At 40.7% G+C, this 18,908-nt stretch overlaps 1 protein-coding gene across 5 annotated transcripts in view; it reads left to right on the top strand.

Annotated features, from left to right (window-relative positions):
• The window catches only part of DISP1 (dispatched RND transporter family member 1), a 118,362-nt gene that overhangs the window by 62,184 nt on the left and 37,270 nt on the right, over positions 1-18,908 (top strand). For 2 of the 5 annotated variants that reach the window (XM_029046991.2, XM_039914800.1), the window contains 2 exons: positions 9,080-9,252; positions 9,381-9,614. In XM_029046991.2, the coding sequence (XP_028902824.1) occupies positions 9,149-9,252; positions 9,381-9,614 (338 nt within the window). In that variant the 5' untranslated portion in view covers positions 9,080-9,148. Of the gene's footprint in view, positions 1-9,079; positions 9,615-18,908 lie in introns of all 5 variants that reach the window. The other 3 variants (XM_029046989.2, XM_029046988.2, XM_029046992.2) reach the window with 2 other exon arrangements.

Genomic DNA, 18,908 nt, shown 5'->3' with positions numbered 1-18,908 from the left:
AAAGTCCTTCTGGCACACAGCATGTAAATTATTGGTGTACGAAGAAACAGCATAACATGTGACTTTATACATAAGCTAGGGCTATTTCAGTTCAGGGCATTAGCAATTATGAAAACTTCAATTCCCTTTGATGGATGGTAATGGAAAGTCACTAAACTACGTAAATAGGCTTTAGAGTAATGACACTGCCTCACTGTAGGCAGTAGGTTTTATCACTTTCCTTGCTCTTAAAGTTGGCTGAGATATTGCAGTTTTTTTTTAAATCATATATCACCCATCTATTTTCCTTTAGTTTGTTGACATCAGCTCCTGAACAGAATATGTGTTTTTATTTAATCAAAATATGATTATTGGAATACTTGATCCCAGTTGTGCTATTTCATTTGGAATTATTTGTAACTGTGAAAACAAGGTGGAGTGTTCCTAAGCCTCTTCCTTGTTTGATGTAGTTCACCCTTTGGACCGAGAATCAGTTATATTAGTGTTGTTGAAGTGAGCTGGTTGCATTTTAATATATGATATCTAATGGTTAAACTTTTAAAAACTACTGCAAAACCATCAGTAGAAAACACATGGTGTTTTCAGGCATGCCATTTTCAGGTATTCTCTTTTATCTCTGAAATTTCCAGAATTTGGAGGTGCAATATATCTTGGTCTGGACATTGATTTTTATGAATATGTTTTTCCTCAAATATGTGAAATTAATTTATTTTGCTCATTCCACCTCTACACTCTCATCCAGCTTCCTCAGCTGCCTATAGCAAGTGGTTATTAAAATCCATTATGAGTTATTTCACTGACATCACTTTAGCTCCAAGCCCAAGTTCTGTTTGTGACCTGATCCTGCAGACTTGGCATGCTAACCATATGGAAACTCCCAGTGCAGAAGTTGCAATTCCTGACCCACTGTACTGTTGCAGGAAATGAAATCATGGTAACTTTTATTAAGACAAGTCAACTTGTTCCAAATACCAACATTTGGAAGAAATAAGTAGTAAATAAAGTTAGAGTTGGGCAAGGGAAGGTCTCCTTTGTTCTCTAAAGCTTAACCTTTAGGTATTTTTTATCCTTTCAACCAAATTATCTTCTCACATTTTGTCGATTCCTGCCAAAGACTTCTCCCTAGCTGAGAATGACATTCACCAAGTATCTGAAGGACTTGATTTGGTCAAATTCGTAAAGCTTATAGGAAGCAGAAATTCAAAAGCATATAGTGAACTAGAAGCTGAATTCATAAGTAGAGGTATATATTTAATATTTGTGTTTTAAATAAGAGATACTCTTACAAAAGTTGCAGAATCTAGGTTATTCTTATAAAGAAGAGAAAGTAAAAAATAAAGGGTCATTTCATTTTGGGTATGCACAAGTAGAGTAACTAGGTTTACCCTAGTTAGGCAAAAGCCTTTTTTTCCTTCTTTTGGAGAAAGCTCCAGTTCAGCCTTTATTCATTGTGGGGTTTTTGTGTTTTTTTTTAGGTAGGAGTGCAATCAATCTGGGAGTTTTCACACACATTCCTGTATTGTTTTATTTTTTTGAGGTGGGAGGATAAAGCTTATGTCTGTATTAGAGTAGGGTTTGGGGGAGGGTGAGAATCTAACTTTAATGTAATTTATGGTTAATCTCAGTTATTGGCTTCATTCAAGACATTTTTGAAATTCTCTCAGATCTCATTTTATGACTGCATAATATGTGGGAGTACTTTTCCCAGTTTGATTTACCTCCCTCTCCCCACACAGTGTTCTTACTGTGAGTTGAATTTGTGTGTTGTGTGAAACATTAAAACTCTGTAGAAACTCTAGGCATGCTTGTGATCTCTTAAACAACAACATTAGGGAAGAGTGGGTAATATGATACTGCTTCTTAGGAAGACAGGCTCATTGCTCAATTTTAAAATTCACCCATTTCGCAACACTGGTTTCCACTTGAAACTATTTCTTTTCTCACAATGTCCTGTAGAGAGAGTTCTATTTTTTATAGCACATCATCTGATCTTTAGTAGAAATATGAAGTTAGATAATAAACTGGGAGTCTGGAGGCTGTCAGTGACCCCAGAATGTGAAGATGTTTTAGATGTATTAATGAGTCAGGGTTTTGTTTTTTTTATTTCCCTTTTGGTATTAAATTTAAAGAGAACATGCTCTTATTTAAAGAGTCTTGGGACTTGATTTGGGGGGTTAAATAGAGGTTGGGTTATAATTTATTGTAATGGTTGAGTACACTCAGTTGTTTCCTCAGTGCTTTTCCAAAGATCTTTATATAACCACTTCATGTGACAACTTTTTCCAAAGTTCTACTTAACCATTCCAACCAAAATCGGCACTGTTGTCCCTCTGAAGTTCCAACTATTAGTCCAGATGGTTTTTCTGTACCAAATGTCAACCTGTTTTTTGCTCTCTCCTTCCCAACCCTCCAACTTCAAAGCAAATTGTTCCCAAGTGCAACTAAAATAACAGGTAAACCGTATCCAAACACTAGAATACATCTCACTTGGAACGCCAAGGTTCTTTTTACCATAATTTCCCAGTGTTGTGCAATTAGCTCAATACCAACTCTACAAATGATAGAAAATGTGTATCTCTAATGGTACACAGGCTTCTCTGTAGTCCTTTAAGAGTTGCGGCAATATTGTTAGAAGTGCCCTGAGTGTTAATTGGATGCTTGTGTAAACAATATCTTCTAATTTTATTAAAGCAGTGCTTCACTACATCGTGATTGAAAAAAAATCAACAATTATTTGAAGAGCTGTATTGTAAGATGTGCTTTAATTCAGCTGTGTAAATTGGCAGTAGTAATGCAAAGCTCCACTGGTATTGTGCTACTTCAGTACACAGATGTTTACTGCCCAAGTCAAATTACCTTTGTGGGGCAGGCCAGGTAAATAGTCATTCCAGGCCATGGGAGGAATTTCTGGGGGTAGGGGCAGTTAGGGCAGGTCCATGGCCTATTTACTCCTGTGAAAATTTAAACCTGTTTTGGAGTATGCTGCTCTTCTACAGCCCAGATTCCTTAAGATTTTCTATGTAAACTGCTGGAGAATTTGGGGTCTGTTTCTCTTCCTCCACTCTACCACATCTTTCCTTCCCTTTCCTCCTCTTATGCTTTCATTGAGGGCCAGGGGCCAAAGTAAGCCTAACAAGACAATCCATCTTGTTCCCTTAGATTAGTCTCCAGACTTCAGGAAAGATCTGGACTTGTAGTATGTGGAAATTTCTGCTCTAAGATTGGGTTCATTTCTAGGCCCTCCATGCATATTTAGACATGGAAACTGATGGAACCTGAAGAGTGGTATATACACCTTACTTATTAGCCAGATAAACAAGATATCTTGAAACTTTGCCTTGTCTTCAGATTTGCTCCAGGTAGATTAAGAATGGCTATGAAAGCAATGACTTGGAACCTGTTCCAGAATGATTACTTTAGTTAATCTGAATAAAACAGATTTGTTAGAAGACAGTTATTGCACAGTGCTATTTTTTACTGTTACTCATCCTGAAGTTCTTTACTGAATGTCATATTTTAACAGAAAACTTTAATCTTTTCTCCTTCCACCCTATTACTATGATATAGGTAAGTCTCTGCAATATATAATTTAAAATTTAAACAACTGGAACATTGTAGAATGTAAAGTATAATTTCAGTTTTTACATGTATGCTAAAATCAAATGGACCAAGTATAATTTTGAAGCAAATTTTGTAGTAATTCCATTTTGGGCCCATATACTTGGGGGCAGTGGTAGAAATCACATTTAAGCTTGTCCACTTTATTGACTACCTGCAGATCCTCAAATAATCACTATTCTACCCTTTCCATGCCATTCATAAGGTCCAGTAGTAAATTCCCTTAGCTTTAGCTAACAGCTTTGTTATTATTCCAGATTAGAGGTAGCACAGTCCTGACAATTGCAAGATTGATATCAGATGATAATAATTATGGTACTTGTTAAGAGCTTACTGTGTGCCAAGCACTGTTCTAAGCGCTAGGTAGATACGAGTTAATCAGGTTGGACACAGTCCCTGTCCCACTTGGGGCTCACAGTCTTAATATCCATTTTACAGATGTTAGCTGAGGCATAGAGAAGTTGAGTGATTTGCCCCAAGCCACTTGTCTGTTATGTGGCAGAGCTGGGATTAGAGCCCAAATCCTTCTGACTCTTAGACCCGGGCTCTATCCACTAAGCCACGGGGTCGCTTCAAATGTGCCAAATTATTAGAGCCATCCTTGTCCCTGTACCTTTTGAATTTGAAGCTTCAGAAAGCTGAGTTTCACTTGCATGCTGTACATCCTTGGGCAAGTCACTTCCCTGTGTCTGTTTCATCATATGTAAATGAGGATGCAATACCTGATCTCCCTTACATTTAGATTGTGAGCCCTGTGTGGGTTCGGAATTGCATCCCACCTGATTGTCTTGTATCTACCCCAGCGTGAAGTACAGTGCTTGGCTCAGGCTTAACAAATACCAGCATAAAATTGAAACGGCCTCCATAAAAGGATAGACTGAGAAGACTAGAACTCTCGACTGAAGTTTACGAAATCACAAGGAGTGTAGATGAAGATAAAATGAAATTGATGTTTACCAAGTCCCACAGCCCTAAGGAATTTCACCCTCTTAATCTTGATGGTGGCAAATTCAAAATACATGTAAATGTTTTCCTCAAAGCAAGGGGCTAAGTATATGGAATTTGTTATTGGAGCTCGAAAACATCAGTAGGTTCAAGCAAGGTTTGAATAGATTGATGACAGATGCAAAAGGGAAAAGTTTAGAGGGTTAGAAAATATATTCCTAACCTTGTTTTTGAATGTCAAGAAGGGCAGCCACCCCTCTTTTTTCCACTAAGCACCATTTGTTGCCAATGTCAGAGACTGAATACTGTAGGCTAATTGGTAGACTACAAAATATAGATTTAAAGACAGCCCTTGATCAGTGGTTTAGGGATCCAAGGTGGTCAGAGTATCGAGGACAAAATATTGCCAGATGGGAAGGTGCAGTATGAGAGTAGTGGCTTTTGGCATATTGATATTGGCAGAGTATATCCATAGAAGGATAGAAATCATCCCAAAATAGCTGGCTTTGGGTTCTTGTAACACCTCAAGCCAGAGCCTAGACAAGTTCTGTCCTTTGGCAGACCATACACTTAGGCGTTCCAGAAAAAACAGATTACTCAAACACAGCTGACCTGAAAAAAAACTTTTCATTTTATCTGTTCCAAAATCCATTTTCAATTCTCCTAGAAATTGCTTCTCCATGCAAACACTTAAAGTATTATATTTGCTGACTACTTTTGTAAGGATCCGAATTTCTTTCAGGTTACAGGAAAACCTCCTTAATTCTGACTCCTGGTAATTTATACATTGTTAATACCCCCAATTTCCTCTCTTTGCTTTAAATCTACTGCTCCAAAACGGGGCAGGTTATAAACCAAGGAAGGAATATAATCTCAACTGAGGATATCAAAGCCTTGTTAGTTTCTTAGCCCAGGAGCAGGATATGCCAAAGAAGTGAAGAATCATTTTGGGGAAAGCCACTGATCGCATCCTTCACTGACCCACTGAAGGAAACTGAGAAAAAACATTTTAGTATCAACACCAAGAAACTTAGGCTAAATTTACCAAATATGTACAAAGAATTGTACAAACATGCGGTATTGTAATTAACTTGAATTTTATAGTTCTCACTCATTCAAGGAACATTATTAATTTACTCTAATTCTGTCAGGTGGGGTTTTACTGTATTTAGAGAAAATATTTTCTGAGTTGGACTTTTGAGACTGTTTCTATTTTGATTCGATTATTTTTCCACCACTTGCTGGAATTTGTTTTGTGGCAGTCTGGGTTTATGTGAGTTCTTTTTAGCCCAGGGCTGAGTGCCAGGTGGGTGAACTGCCATTCCAGAGCAGCCGTATAGAGAGGGCAAAGGCCTGGAGACAGATAAAATATCTTGGAAGGATTTGGTGACCTGAATTCTAGCTCAGGGACTGGTACTAAACCAAGCAGAGATTTGCTATTGGTGACGAATTGATTTTTCTCTCTTTCAACCTTGTCCTGGAACAGCCTTATTCTCTATCATCAGCTTTATAAGGGAGGAAAGCCTCTGTATCTGGGCACACTCATTCATGCACTACTAAAAAAAGTATTTCACTCAGAAAACCCCTCTGAGCACACCTACTGCCTCAGCAGAGAGCAGGGCCTGGTAATGGAGTCCCTTATGATTCCTGTGCCTTCCTAGTGAGGGAGGTGGGAGTATAATAGTAGTCAGTCAATCAGGGGTATTTATGGAGTGCTTCCTGTGTACACAGCACTATACTAAGCCCCTGGGAGAGGACAATATAACGGAGTTGGGAGACCTGTTGCCTGCCCACAAGGTACTGTACTATAGTAGCCCACACTGTGCCTTCGTATTCTAGGGGTCCGTGGCTGGGAAACACTTTCCGAAGAGTGTGGACGGCCCGGAACCTCAAGATTACAACAAACTCCGATGATTAGCCACTGGGAGAAATTCCTGGCTGTTGCTGGTGACAGGAAGCTTTGACGAAGTGTTGGTGACCTCTTGGGAAGATTTTTCTGAAAGAATCCCTGGGCTACCTCCTGTCCCTAGCACTTTTTTTTTTAATGGTGCTTATGTACCTACTGTGTGCCGAGCATTGCACTATCCACTGGGGTAGATACAACATATGTTAGACCCAGTTTCCACAAGGGATTCTAGTAAACCATCCTCATCTCTTTCTTGTGAATGAGTTGGTTTGTCAGGGCTCCCAACACCAACCAATAGCCCAGGTTTCTGGGCAGTGGCTTGAGCCATAAGTCTTGAATTGGGACCCAGGCTTTTTTTGCTGGAGATGGTGATGGCACAAGGATTACCTGAAAAAGTAGAAATGTAATTTATTTTCACTTTAGTGATGGAGGAAGGCTTTGTTCTGAACACACTTTGGAATCTGAAACCTTGGAATCTGGCTGTTGGGTGAGAACCAGGCCTCTTACTGAAGGACCTTAAATTTCCCCTCTAGTAAGAGAGCATGGACTGCCCATGAATCTCTTCACAACCTTCTTGATTCTTCTGAAAACCCTCTGAACGCCCCTTTGTCACCACCCTAGTATTCATAGGCTTGATCTTTGCCTTCATAGATGCTGAATCACTTTTCAGTTTAAACCTTGGTTTCTAGTTGCTCACAAGTGTGAATCACTACCTAACCGTTATCCATGAGAGTCCTGAGTTTGTTTACCCAGTCTGTTGAAGATTCAGAAAACCTCAGGGGGTTGTACTGGGAAGATCTGCAAAACCTCAAGGAACACAAAAATGTATCTTTTTTTTCTGTCGGTGTAGAGAAAGAACATTCGTTTTGGGTGTGTCCTCTTCTATTAGTTCCCTTCTTCCTTTCCTCTGAGTAAATGACTGGCCAACTGTGCAGCATAGTGCTAAAGTTAGATTGGGGAGGGGGCACGCACACTGGGTTTTACCTTGAGTGCAAAAAAAAATACCTAGGCATATACCATGGTCTCAATCTGCCAGATAGTTAAATCTCTGAAATATGTATAAGCCTTGCGATCAAAATAAATTCACCTGAAGAAGATACTCTTGTTCCATTGAAATTCTTGTTGCTGTCGATTACCTGGTTTTAGCTTCATGCATTGCTCTGGACATTAAAGTGGGATAGGGAGCAGGTCAGTGTGCCAAGCCAGAAAAGTGAAAAGGCAAGAATGATATAATGGCTGTGCATGCATGTCCATGCATGCACGCGCGCACACACATACACACAGTGCACTCTCAAAATTAAGCAGAGAGCTAGGCAACAATATACATCTAGTGCACCTGCCACTTTCTGGTGATGGGTATAAGAAAAGGTAAGAAAATTTCCATGCATCTCATGCTCAGTGTCTTCTGAGCAATGTCATTTATATGTCATCAGTGATGTGTGACATCTGCACACAAGATTTCTTCATTGAAATCCAAATTCAGTGAAGTTAGAATATTGTATACCCAGAATTGAAAAGTGAAATAAGATTTTCCAGCCATTCCACGAGGATATGCCATGGTAGGAGTAGGATGGCAAGAAGAAGCTCAGTGATAAATTTAAAATTTGGGAGGATCGTAGAGTTTGAGGCAGAAAATGACTTCAAGGAAGCACTAGAGAAATTCACATCACTGACAAGCTGTTTCTATAGTTTGGTTCTATTTTATTTCTCATCTCTTCAGCCTTCAGGATTAGATTTTGAATTTTGACATTTTACATCTCTCTTCTTATCTGTAATTCCTGCTGTTAGTTAATGATTCAGTGATCAGTGGCCCAACTTGAGCAGTTCTACGGTGAAGGGAATTCTGTAGAACCCATGGTATATAATAATGATGGCATTTGTTAAGCGCTATGTGCCGAGCACTGTTCTAAGCGCTGGGGGAGATACAAGGTAATCAGGTTGTTCCACGTGGGGCTCACAGTTTTAATCCCCATTTTACAGATGAGGTAACTGAGGCACAGAGAAGTTTAATGACTTGCCCAAAGTCACACAGCTGACAAGTGGCAGAACCGGGATTAGAACCCACTTCCTCTGACTCCCAAGTCTGTTCTCTTGCCACTGAGCCACGCTGCTCCGAGCGTGAGGAGCATGAGTGGAGAGGCTCCTTGTGACAGTACAAGTGTGCTCTCCCAAAACGGAGGATGATGTCTTGAGATTTGTCCCAGATTTATTTGTACTTTTCTTATTAATAATTAATTGTATTGCCTTCAATTAATTACACTATCTAAAGTATTCATTAAAAAATACCATAATGTAGCAGATATTATTCTTAAAACACTCTTTTCAAGTTTTTGCTAAGGAAAAGAATTTTACTCCAGGTGACCCATTATATGGTTTAGAAGCTTGCTACTTATTGCTTTTGGGACTACATTTTAGGACTGAGTAGCTTCATAGCTGAGAGTAGTATTCATATGCAGCAAAAGCCATTTTCTCAGCAGTTGCTCCCCTATCTTTGGTTTATTTCCATTTTAAGAATCCTGTTTTACTTTGAAGAAGATTTTGTTGGAGCTCATAACATTTCTGTATCCTGATATACCCTCTTACCGTAATTGTTCCATTTTCTTTTTTTAGTGTCACACATCCAAGAAGCTTGGAGCATGGCTATGAGCAATGGAAACACTGACTTTGTGCTTCTGAGCAATGGCAGCATCCCACCCAGTGCTAACAGCTCTAGTCACCTTACAGCCAGTGATGGAGACATTGCAATCCAACAGCTGCCAGCCAAGGAAGCGCCAAGAACGAAAGTGAGTCTAAATGGATGCCTCCAAGTTAATGGTACAATAAAGCCATCCTTTCTGCCTGTAGACAACCAAAGAACTCCCCATATGTTATCCCCATGCTGCCATCCTTGCCCTTTCCATCACCCTTTCAGTAGCCACAGCAGCCACCAAGAGTGTCATTCCCAGCCTGGCAGCACGGCTCCATCATCTTTGACTTCGTGTTGCATGCAGCCACACCCAGAGTATTCCACATCCATCTGTCCAAATCATGCGGCCGTGTACCAGACTACCTGCTGTCTTCAACCCTCCCCATCATTCTGCCTTCATCATCAGTGGCCTGACCATTTTCAGCATCACCCAGTGCAGCAGCATATATCCAATATCAGGTGAGTGGACTGAATTTCCTGATAGCTTGCATTTGACTAATTCTATTTAAGGGCACTGCCCTGGGAATCAGAAGAATAAGAGGCAGTATTGCATAGTGGATGGAGCATGGACCTTGGAACCAGAAGAACCTGGCTTCTAATCCTCGCTCTGCCTCATGCCTATGGTGTGACCTTGGACAAGTCACTTGTACTTACCTATGCCTCAACTACCGCATCTGTAAAATGGGGCTGAAGAGTCCCTAAGAGGGACTGGGACTGTGTCCAACCTGATTAGCTTGAATCTACCCCAGCACTTAGTACAGTGTCTTGTCATATAGTAAGCACTTAACAGATTCAATTTATTTATTTTTTAAAAAAGGACCTGTGTTCTAGTCCTTGCCTGTTCTGCATGTAGCTGTCTAATAGCAAGAATCGCTCCTTAAGTGAAAACAGTGGATCAGAGTGCATTGGTCCTGCACTGGTCTTTTGAGCCATATTCACACATGGTTAGGATCTAGTCACCAGCAGCAGCATCTCAGAAAGTAGGACAGGGCTTTCTGTGTCTGTTGTTCTCATGATAACTACCATACTTACTTGAATAATTTCCCCACTGGTGTGATTTTTAATGGTATTTATTAAGCCCTTAGTGTGTACTCGGCACTCTCCTAAGTGCGGAGGTAGACACAAGTTAATTGGTTGGACATAGTGTATGTCACGCAAAGGGGTCAAAGTCTTAATCCCCATTTTATAGATGAAGTAGCTCAGGCACAGTGAAGTGAAGTGAAGTGACGACCAAGGTCACACAGCAGAGAAGTGGCAGAGCCAGGATTAGAACCCAGGTCATTCTGACTCCCAGACCCATGCTCTATCCACTAGGCCACACTGCAATCCAAAAATAGGGGAGGGGTTATTACAGAGTAAATTAATCTTAGCAATAAGAGTAAAAGGAGAAGAAAAGAAAGGAGGAAAGAAGGAAGAGGAAGATAAGAAGGCCCTTGAGAATACTACCCTTACTTCTACTGCACTCTCGCAAGTTTTAGACATTATTGAATTAATCTCCCAGCCTCTGCTGTCTTGTTCATGTTCTCTCACTTCTGCCCCCTACCCTGGCCGGCAGCTAACACTTCCTATGATTGTGTGGTACAAAATATAATCTTTGATTTTCTTCTCAAAAATCGGGGTGGGGCACTTATTTAGTGGAGGCAGTTTAGGTGAGTAAATGTGTGTGTGTGTGTGTGTGTGTGTGCGCGCGTGCATATGCATCCCAGGTCCTTTGGGTAATGTGACATCTTATATAAATGCACTCAGCTGTGTGTGGGATTTCTCACCTGGTGGCCCATGCTACTGGAAATAGGGAATGGGGGAAATAAACTATGGCTAATTGGGGTGGAAGGGAAAATTTGGGAAAGGACATAGTTAAAAAAAAAAAGATCATTTTTCTCAAATATTGTAGATTAATCAACATAGGTATCTACTGAGCACTTACTATGTGCAGAACACTGTACTGAACACTTGGTAAAGTACAGTAGAACAGAGTTGGTAGAATAGGTTAGGCTACAAGATGTTACTGTAGTATTACATGAGTAATGGGCTGAACTAGAGTAGAGGTGCTGTATTTGTTAGGTGTGTCTTGTCAGGAAAATATTCATATTAAAAAAGCAGATGGTATTACATACCAATGTAATGGAAAAAGTTGATCTAAGCAATATGACCTCTGGAAACATTGATGTTCAACATTTATGGGAAATTTCCCCATCCAAAATATCTTACAACCATTTATTAGGCAATTCTTTGAAAAATCCTTTTGGGTAAGTTATTTGATCTAGGTTCTTCTCTTAACTCTCAAGCTTCACAAGCACTGTGCAAATCACTTAGCCCATTTGTCTCCACTTGTAAAATTATATTAAAACCATATTGTGTGTGTGTAATGCCTTTCCAGGGATGACTTTAGATGTTTCACTGACATTATCAAGAATATTAATGCAGCAAGGATGTTAGTTGGTTATCAGGGACTCCCACACACACGTCAAGAGTTTCTGGTCAAACACTATCCAGCCCCAGGCAGGCTGTGGAGAGGAGCCATTTGGGGAAGGAGAGTTATGAGGACTCAGTAAAGCTGACGGAGGCCCCCAGCCACAACTAGCACTCATCCTCTTCCTCCCCATGGACTACCACCCCATTGTTCAATAGGACCCTCTGGCTATTAGTTAAACCTCACGGATAGTCTCCTGTTATGAATGTGGACTATGTACAGTAAGAGCTTGTGAACCATATTTTAGGGGAATGGGAAATGCCAGTTAATCAAAAGTTTGCAATCAGCTGAGAATCAGAACTTTCCTAGGGGATCTTTTTCCAGAGGAATTTTGCATCATCCTTTCAGGGGCCAGAAGGCAAGGGGTTTTGATGGAAAGAACATGGGATTAGGTGATCGGAGACCCACATTCTAGTCCCAGCTGTGCCTCTTGCCTTGCTGTGTAACTTTGGGCAATTCACTTAATCTCTCTGTCCTTCAGTTTCGTTCATCTGTATAATGGGGATAAAATACCCTGTTTCAAACTGAGCCCTATTTGGGAAAAAGCTCCAGTGATCTGATTATTTTAAGTTAACCCCAGCACTTGACATGCAATATGTATTTCATTGATACTGTGATTATTGTATTATTAGTATTAAAGTTCCCGTGGAAGTCGGCTGACTCGAGAAAGAATTGCAAGGAGCTGACATCAGTTTGGAGATGGGGGTTCTCTGATTAGTTTACAATTTAATTTAGCTCCACTATTTAATTTTTATATTTGTTTGGGGTTGTATCCCATGGGAATCATGTCCTACCACTATTACTGAAAATGTTATATTAACAACACCGTGCACCACCCATGAGAGCCAATCTAGAACTCCCCAGGTGAAGGCTCATGCAGAGGGCTCCAGGGAAAGGGCATCCAGCTTGTCAAGCTGCAGCCTTGGCTTTACTGGCTGTTGACTGGGTGCTCTCTGGATGGTTAAATCAGTCAATGTTTCCCAGCGCTTAGTACAGTACTCTACACACAGTATGTGTTCCCCTTCCCCTTTTGAGGGAAAGAAATGGAAACCTGCTGTTCCATGGCCCTGACTCTAATATGATGTCACTTTGTGAGCCCTGGACTCCACACTTTTATAGGGTCCATCTTTTTTCAGCCACCCCAACATTGTCTAAATCTTTTTACTAAATTAGGTTGGTGGTCATACCGACTAGTTTAGGCGTTTTGTGCTGCCTACCCAGGCCACTACCTCGAGGCCCAATCTGAATCCTCTTTTGAGACTGTTATTCGGTGGTGTCAGGCCAGATCTGGGGTAATGAGCAACAGTCCTTGGCAGGTCTATGTTTTATTCACAGATATTTAAATTATCCTCTGCTCAAGTTTTTGGACCTCTAAACTCGTTTCCATGTAAATGGCATGGAAGAACTGTAGAAGTGGGTGGTGCTTAAACCAGGCTTGGAATAAGTACAAAAATGAACCCAGCTCATACTTATGTTATTAGATTATTCCATTATTTTCACCAAGAGAAATATGTATAATGAAATAAGTGTTCTTTAATAATCCCCCACAGGAAAACATCTCCAAATTCTATTTAGATCACACCAAACACAAAATCAGCCCTTAGGTTTTAGGCTCCTTTGGCTCACAATGTTTTGTGGGCAAAAGAGAATATCTGTGAGTGAGCCATTGAAAAAAAGTTTAAATGGATATCCAATTTTAACTTTTCCCATCCTTCTTTCAAGACGGCTGGTTCCCACCCAGTCATTCCTGGAGAAGAGAATAAGCGGGAAGTCTTGATGAAACTCATTTTCTCCTGCTTCCTCTCTTCCCTCTAATGAAATGCCCTGGGTTAGTGAGGGAAGTGGGTATTGATTTGCCCTCGAGGGAGCAGAACAGTAAGGTCCTTTGTAGGCTGGGATCTTGTCTGCCAAATGTATTGTATCATACTTTCCCTAGTGTTTGGTGCAGTGCTCTGCACACAGTAAGCTCTCATTCCAAGACCATTGATTGATTTTTTTTAATGGTATTTAAGTGTTTACTCTGTGTCAAGCACTATATTAAGCACTGGGGTAGATACAAGAAAATCAGGTTGGACACAGCCCATGTCTCATATGGGGTTCAAGTCATAATCCCCATTTTACAGATGAGCTATATTGAGGTACAGAGAAGTAAAGTGACTTGCCCAAAGTCACACAGCAGACAAGTGGCAGAACCAGAATTAGAACCCAGGTCATGTAACTCACTCCCAGGCCTGAGCTCTTTCCATAGGCCATGGTGTTTCCCTATAATGAATATTTTAATCCCAAAGGACTTCTGGCTTTGTACCACTGACTCCTACTATTGACTCTTACAGATGTCATGGAAAAAGTACCCAATGAAGTCATCTCATTCGAAGTGTACTTTTAGAGAAACTTTTAGTTATTCTATAAGTGAAACTGAGATTTATTTTCATAGATGGGAAAACAGACACAAAATTAATAAAAAGTGATAACGTTTGTAAACTTTAGAAAATGTTCCAGGGTTTGCTTGCCAAGGTAAAAGTTAGTTGGCAGTCAGTTGGAGAGGAGGTTTTTTAAAATTTATTTCTTTCAAAGACTCCCACCTCCAAGCCATAAATTAGCAAGTTTTAAGGTCTGTAGTATCTCATGTTCTTTCCCGTGTAATCTAGAGTAAATTTTCAGGACACCAAGCCAACTTGTCCTTTACTTTATAGTCTCAGGGAAAAATAAAGAGCCATTCCATGAAATCATAAAATTGAGAGGTTGAAACTCTGCCCTGAAAAGAGACACCCTCTTTAGCTGTGACCTGCCTATTTTTATGGCTAGTTACTTGACAGTAGTTTTTTTTTTAAAAAAAAAAAAGGTGGAGAGAAATAGAAAGTTCATGTTTTTAAAAATCTTTTAAAGGGGAGTGTTGAAGGGTTTGCCAGAGAGCGAGGCGTCAGAGCAAGACATTATTATGGAGCGGTTCCATCTTTGCTTCCAGGAAAATGGGAATTATTATCTGTGGCATTCTCCAAGGACTGGCTGAATCACTGTGTATAATTAAAAAGAAATTACAGTACTTAACATTTATAGGAGGGCTGTACTTGCTCCGATACTTTAAATGTTTTTAGACAGAAGTGTGGTTGAACAAATTCAGATTCTTTTGACAATATCCAAACATTTATATTCGAGTAACTTTGCACTTTGAAATGCCACAAAACTTTGTTGTAGCATATGTGTGCTAGACATTTTTCTTAGTATAAAACACTTAATCCAATGAAAAAAGCCTTTATTTCAGTAAACACTCTGGAAAAGATTTTAGATTTTCATCGGTCTCTTGAGGAACATGTCAAGTGCTCATGGATAATAGTGTTGATGGCTGTGTTGTCTGGATAACCATGAAGACTCAACATTTTTCATTCCTGGCTTAATGGCTTTCATCTAAGGCTCTACACTGTTTTTTAGAAACATTACCATTTATTTCATATTTAACTGAATTACAAGATGATCTGAATATTATTATTAATATTGATCCCCTCCCCTACCATTTCCCTATTTGCCCTTCCTCCTCCAAAAGCTAGAGAGATGTCACAGGCTAAAGTGAGCCAAAAAGCCCTCTTCTCCCATTCCCCTTCTGGGATTTAGGAACTCCAAGGAGGATTCCTGTGAGGAGTAGAAACCCTAGGGGTCCAGAAAAGTGCTGGTAGACCTCATTGCACCTCAGGGGATAAGTTAGTTGATTCTGGGCCTCCCCACTCTGGCGATTTGGGTCACCATTTCTTGGCTCTGGTATCCAGATTGATCCAGAACTTTCCAAGCAGCTCAATCTACAGAACAACAGCTGAAACCCTCTTGGAAGGCCTGGAGTTGATGTAGTCTCATCCAGCGCTTTTGGACCAGGGGGTGACCCAGACCAGTTGATTCCCTAAGACTTCAAAACACAGGGAAGGACTGGACCCAACTGGTTTCGACCCAAACCTTTTCCTGCATTCTGCTGTGCCCTAGGATCTTGGGAATTCTGTTAGAAATAGTGAAGCAGAGTAGTTTAGTGGAAAGAGCATGGGTCTGGGAGTTGGGGAACCTGGGTTCTAATCTGGGCTCTGCCAATTTTTTGCTGTGTGATCTTGGGTGAGTCACTTAACTTTTCTGTGCCTCAGTTACTCCATCTGTAAAATGGGGATTAAATTCCCCTTCCTCCAATTTAGACCGTGAGCCTAATGTGGGACGGGGACTATGTTCAACCTGATAAACTTGGAACAGCTCTTGGAACAGTGCTTGACATGTAGTAAGCACTTAACAAATACAACAGAACAGGAGTTTCTCCTTCCCAAATTATTATTAGTGTGGAGCTGCCTATTTCATCTCAGGATTTGCTCCTGTACCCATGTTACTTAAGAGGGCCAGGGCTGGTGAAGACTCCCATCTCCTCATCTCTCCCTCCATTGCTCCTACCTCAACTGACGTGACTTTGGAGGAGCAGTAGAAGTGGTGGGGGTGGCTTCTTTCCCTCTTTACTGCTTGCTTCTCTTGCAGTGGCAGCTTTTGACCAACCAGAAGCTCTCTGCTCTTCCATGCCTCTCGGGGACTGCCTCTCGACCAAGTACAGAGAAAGGCATCTGGTGTGAATTCCTCACTCAACCACTCTCCAAACAGGAAGGTGTGGGTGTGCATGCGTGTGTGTGTGTCTGTGTATGTGTGTTTTGACACGTGCCCACCCCTGGGGGGACATGTAGGTTGGAGCAGTATGCCCATGTAGTGGGGTTGTATGTAAGCATGCATGTCTGTATGTACAAGTCTTCCTGTATAAGCAGTTGTTATTCAACACATAGCTGTATGTATAGGGACTTGCAAAAAGGGAAATAAACAACTTGGATTTTTAAGAAAGAGAGGAGGGGGACTCCTTAAAGGGAAAGCAAAAAAAAAAAAAGTGCATATCTGGGGTGCAGATTGGGTGTTTAGGTTTGTTGACCCCTACACTAAACTGTAAACTCATTATGGGCAGGGAACGCCTCTGCTAATTCTGTTGCATTGTACTCTCCCAAGGGCTTATGTAGTGCTCTGCACCTAGTAAGATCCAATAAATACCTTTAATTGAATTATAAATAAATGCATTCAGAGTGAGGCATAATCTGGAAATGAGCTTTCTAAGGAGGCATTGTTATCAAATACATTGGTTTAGGCTCTTGATAAGGTTCCTTACTCTAGGTAGAATCCCTCTGGCCTGCAACTCCCTCCCCCTCCGTATATGCCAGACTACCACTCTCACTACCTTCAAAGCCTTACTAAGGTAACATCTCCTCCAAGAAGCCTTCCCTGATTAAACCCTCTTTCCCTGGTGCTCCTCCTTCCTGTATCCTATGGACTTGGATTTCTACCCTTTGGGCACTTGGTATTCGCCCCATAGCACTTAGGTACTTATCTGTAATTTATTTATTTTAATATCTGTCTCCCCCAGACTCCAGGCTCACTGTGGGCAGGGAACGTGTCTACCAATTCGGAGAGTATTGTACTCTTCCAAGAGCTCAGTACATTTCTCTGCACTCAGTAAACCTTCAATAAATACCATTGATTGATTAAATCCTGAGCTTCAATCAAAATGCTATTAATATTCCTTGTCTTAACTACCACATTTTCCCATCAAGTAGTTGAGCTTACATATTCATTTGAGCCTGGTGCACGTTTCTTAAAATTTTAGATTTCAATTTAGCATTTATCCTCAAAAGATAGCTTATTTTAACTAGTTTTTTTTTTCTGGCTGAATTTAGTATTTCTTGGATTCTTAATTGATTATTCACACTGTACATGTGTAGAAAATTTTTGGCACTTTCATTAAGCATCAGGCTGTCATGAGAGGCTCAAGTGTGAAGTAAGAATGTCCTTTTTAGTACTTGGTGAAATTTAAATGTAAAACCTGAGTATTTCATGATATTGGTTGAAAATCAAAAAGCAATCAAGAGCTGTGGTACTTAGCAACATTGTATTCTTTAAGCAAACTTTTCCATTTAAAAAAAGACCCACACTAATTAAAAATCACAGTCTTTTGGCATTCTAATGGCTTTAAGCTATGTTTTCTTGCTGTGCCAGAAAAGGCATTGTAAGATTCATGCTTTGGTGTGTGCGCTGCCCAGGACCAGAGCCTTGTGGTCTTTTGACCTTTAGAACCTGGTGTAGTAAGTGGTAGAAACAAACTGTGTTTGAAAGTGAATTTCCCATGCCCTGCTTCCCTCACCTTTCAGACCCAGCAGAATAGCTGGTCTTTAATAGTGAACTGCTAGTCCTTTGAACTGTAGTCTTTAGAAGAGATAATTAACAGATAATATAAGAGGAATGGCAACTCTTCCCTTCCTGCCTCCCCACTCCTTCCCCCTAGCACCCTGTACTGTGTAACACAGTCCCTTTCTTGTTTGAACTAGATGGAAAAATAGCATCAAGTGTTTAAAGCACAATGTGCTTGGGGTAGTACTAGTTTTGCACATTTTAAAGCGTTAGTAAAACTCATTAAGGAACTGTCAAACATGTTTTATAAACAGACTAACTTACTATTGCTTTGTTTTTTTGGCACGAGCATAGATAATGTGTAAGTAATATCTTTTGGTTTTGAAGTAGTTGCATGTTTGTCTAGCAAAAAAACCTGTGCTTTGCTTTGGTGAGGCCAGCAGGCACACATGCATAGAGACCGATATCAGATACCTAGACAAGGCAGGCTGAGGCCAGTGTGCACAAAGAGAAGCATGCTCAGAAGCCCAGGTGGGCATATGCAGACATCACATGTGCACACACAACTTGTGTCTGGGCACCTTCTCTTGGCCGCAACAAGAAAGGGAGAGAACGTCTGGCTAGTTGTCCCTCCCCCACGATTGCCTCTGGCCTTGGGAGCCGTGGAGAGGGAGAGGGAGAGTGTCCTGGTCAGGGGAGAGAGGGAGTCTTGAAGTGGGAGGAAAACCCGATTTCAGAGGTCCAACCAGTCACCAACAGAGGACTCCTCCCTGGAGCTACAATCCAGGTGAGCATCCAGAAAATAATTCTCTGGAGGCAAGTCACGGCTTCTCCTGGGACTGATTTCCAGTGGGTGATTGTTGGGAAATCCTTTCCTACAATGAATCTAACTGCCTGGTGCTTGAACAGCAGGGTAGAATTTGAAGAATAATTGTTACATGGGTAGTTTTGAATCCTCAGTTTTCATCTTTATATTGCCATTTTGCTATTTCTTTCACAAGGATCTTTCCTGGGTGACTTTCCATTTGAGTAGCATGATGATTTTGAGAATCTGTGGATTGCAGTCCTGCAACCTGCAATGGAGTCCTTTTTACTTTTTCCCC

Source organism: Ornithorhynchus anatinus, chromosome 19 (genome assembly GCF_004115215.2).
Source record: "Ornithorhynchus anatinus isolate Pmale09 chromosome 19, mOrnAna1.pri.v4, whole genome shotgun sequence".
Classification (NCBI taxonomy): Eukaryota; Metazoa; Chordata; class Mammalia; order Monotremata; family Ornithorhynchidae; genus Ornithorhynchus; species Ornithorhynchus anatinus.
Note: the sequence above shows the minus strand (reverse complement) of the source record. Positions and strands in the feature narration are given on the sequence as shown.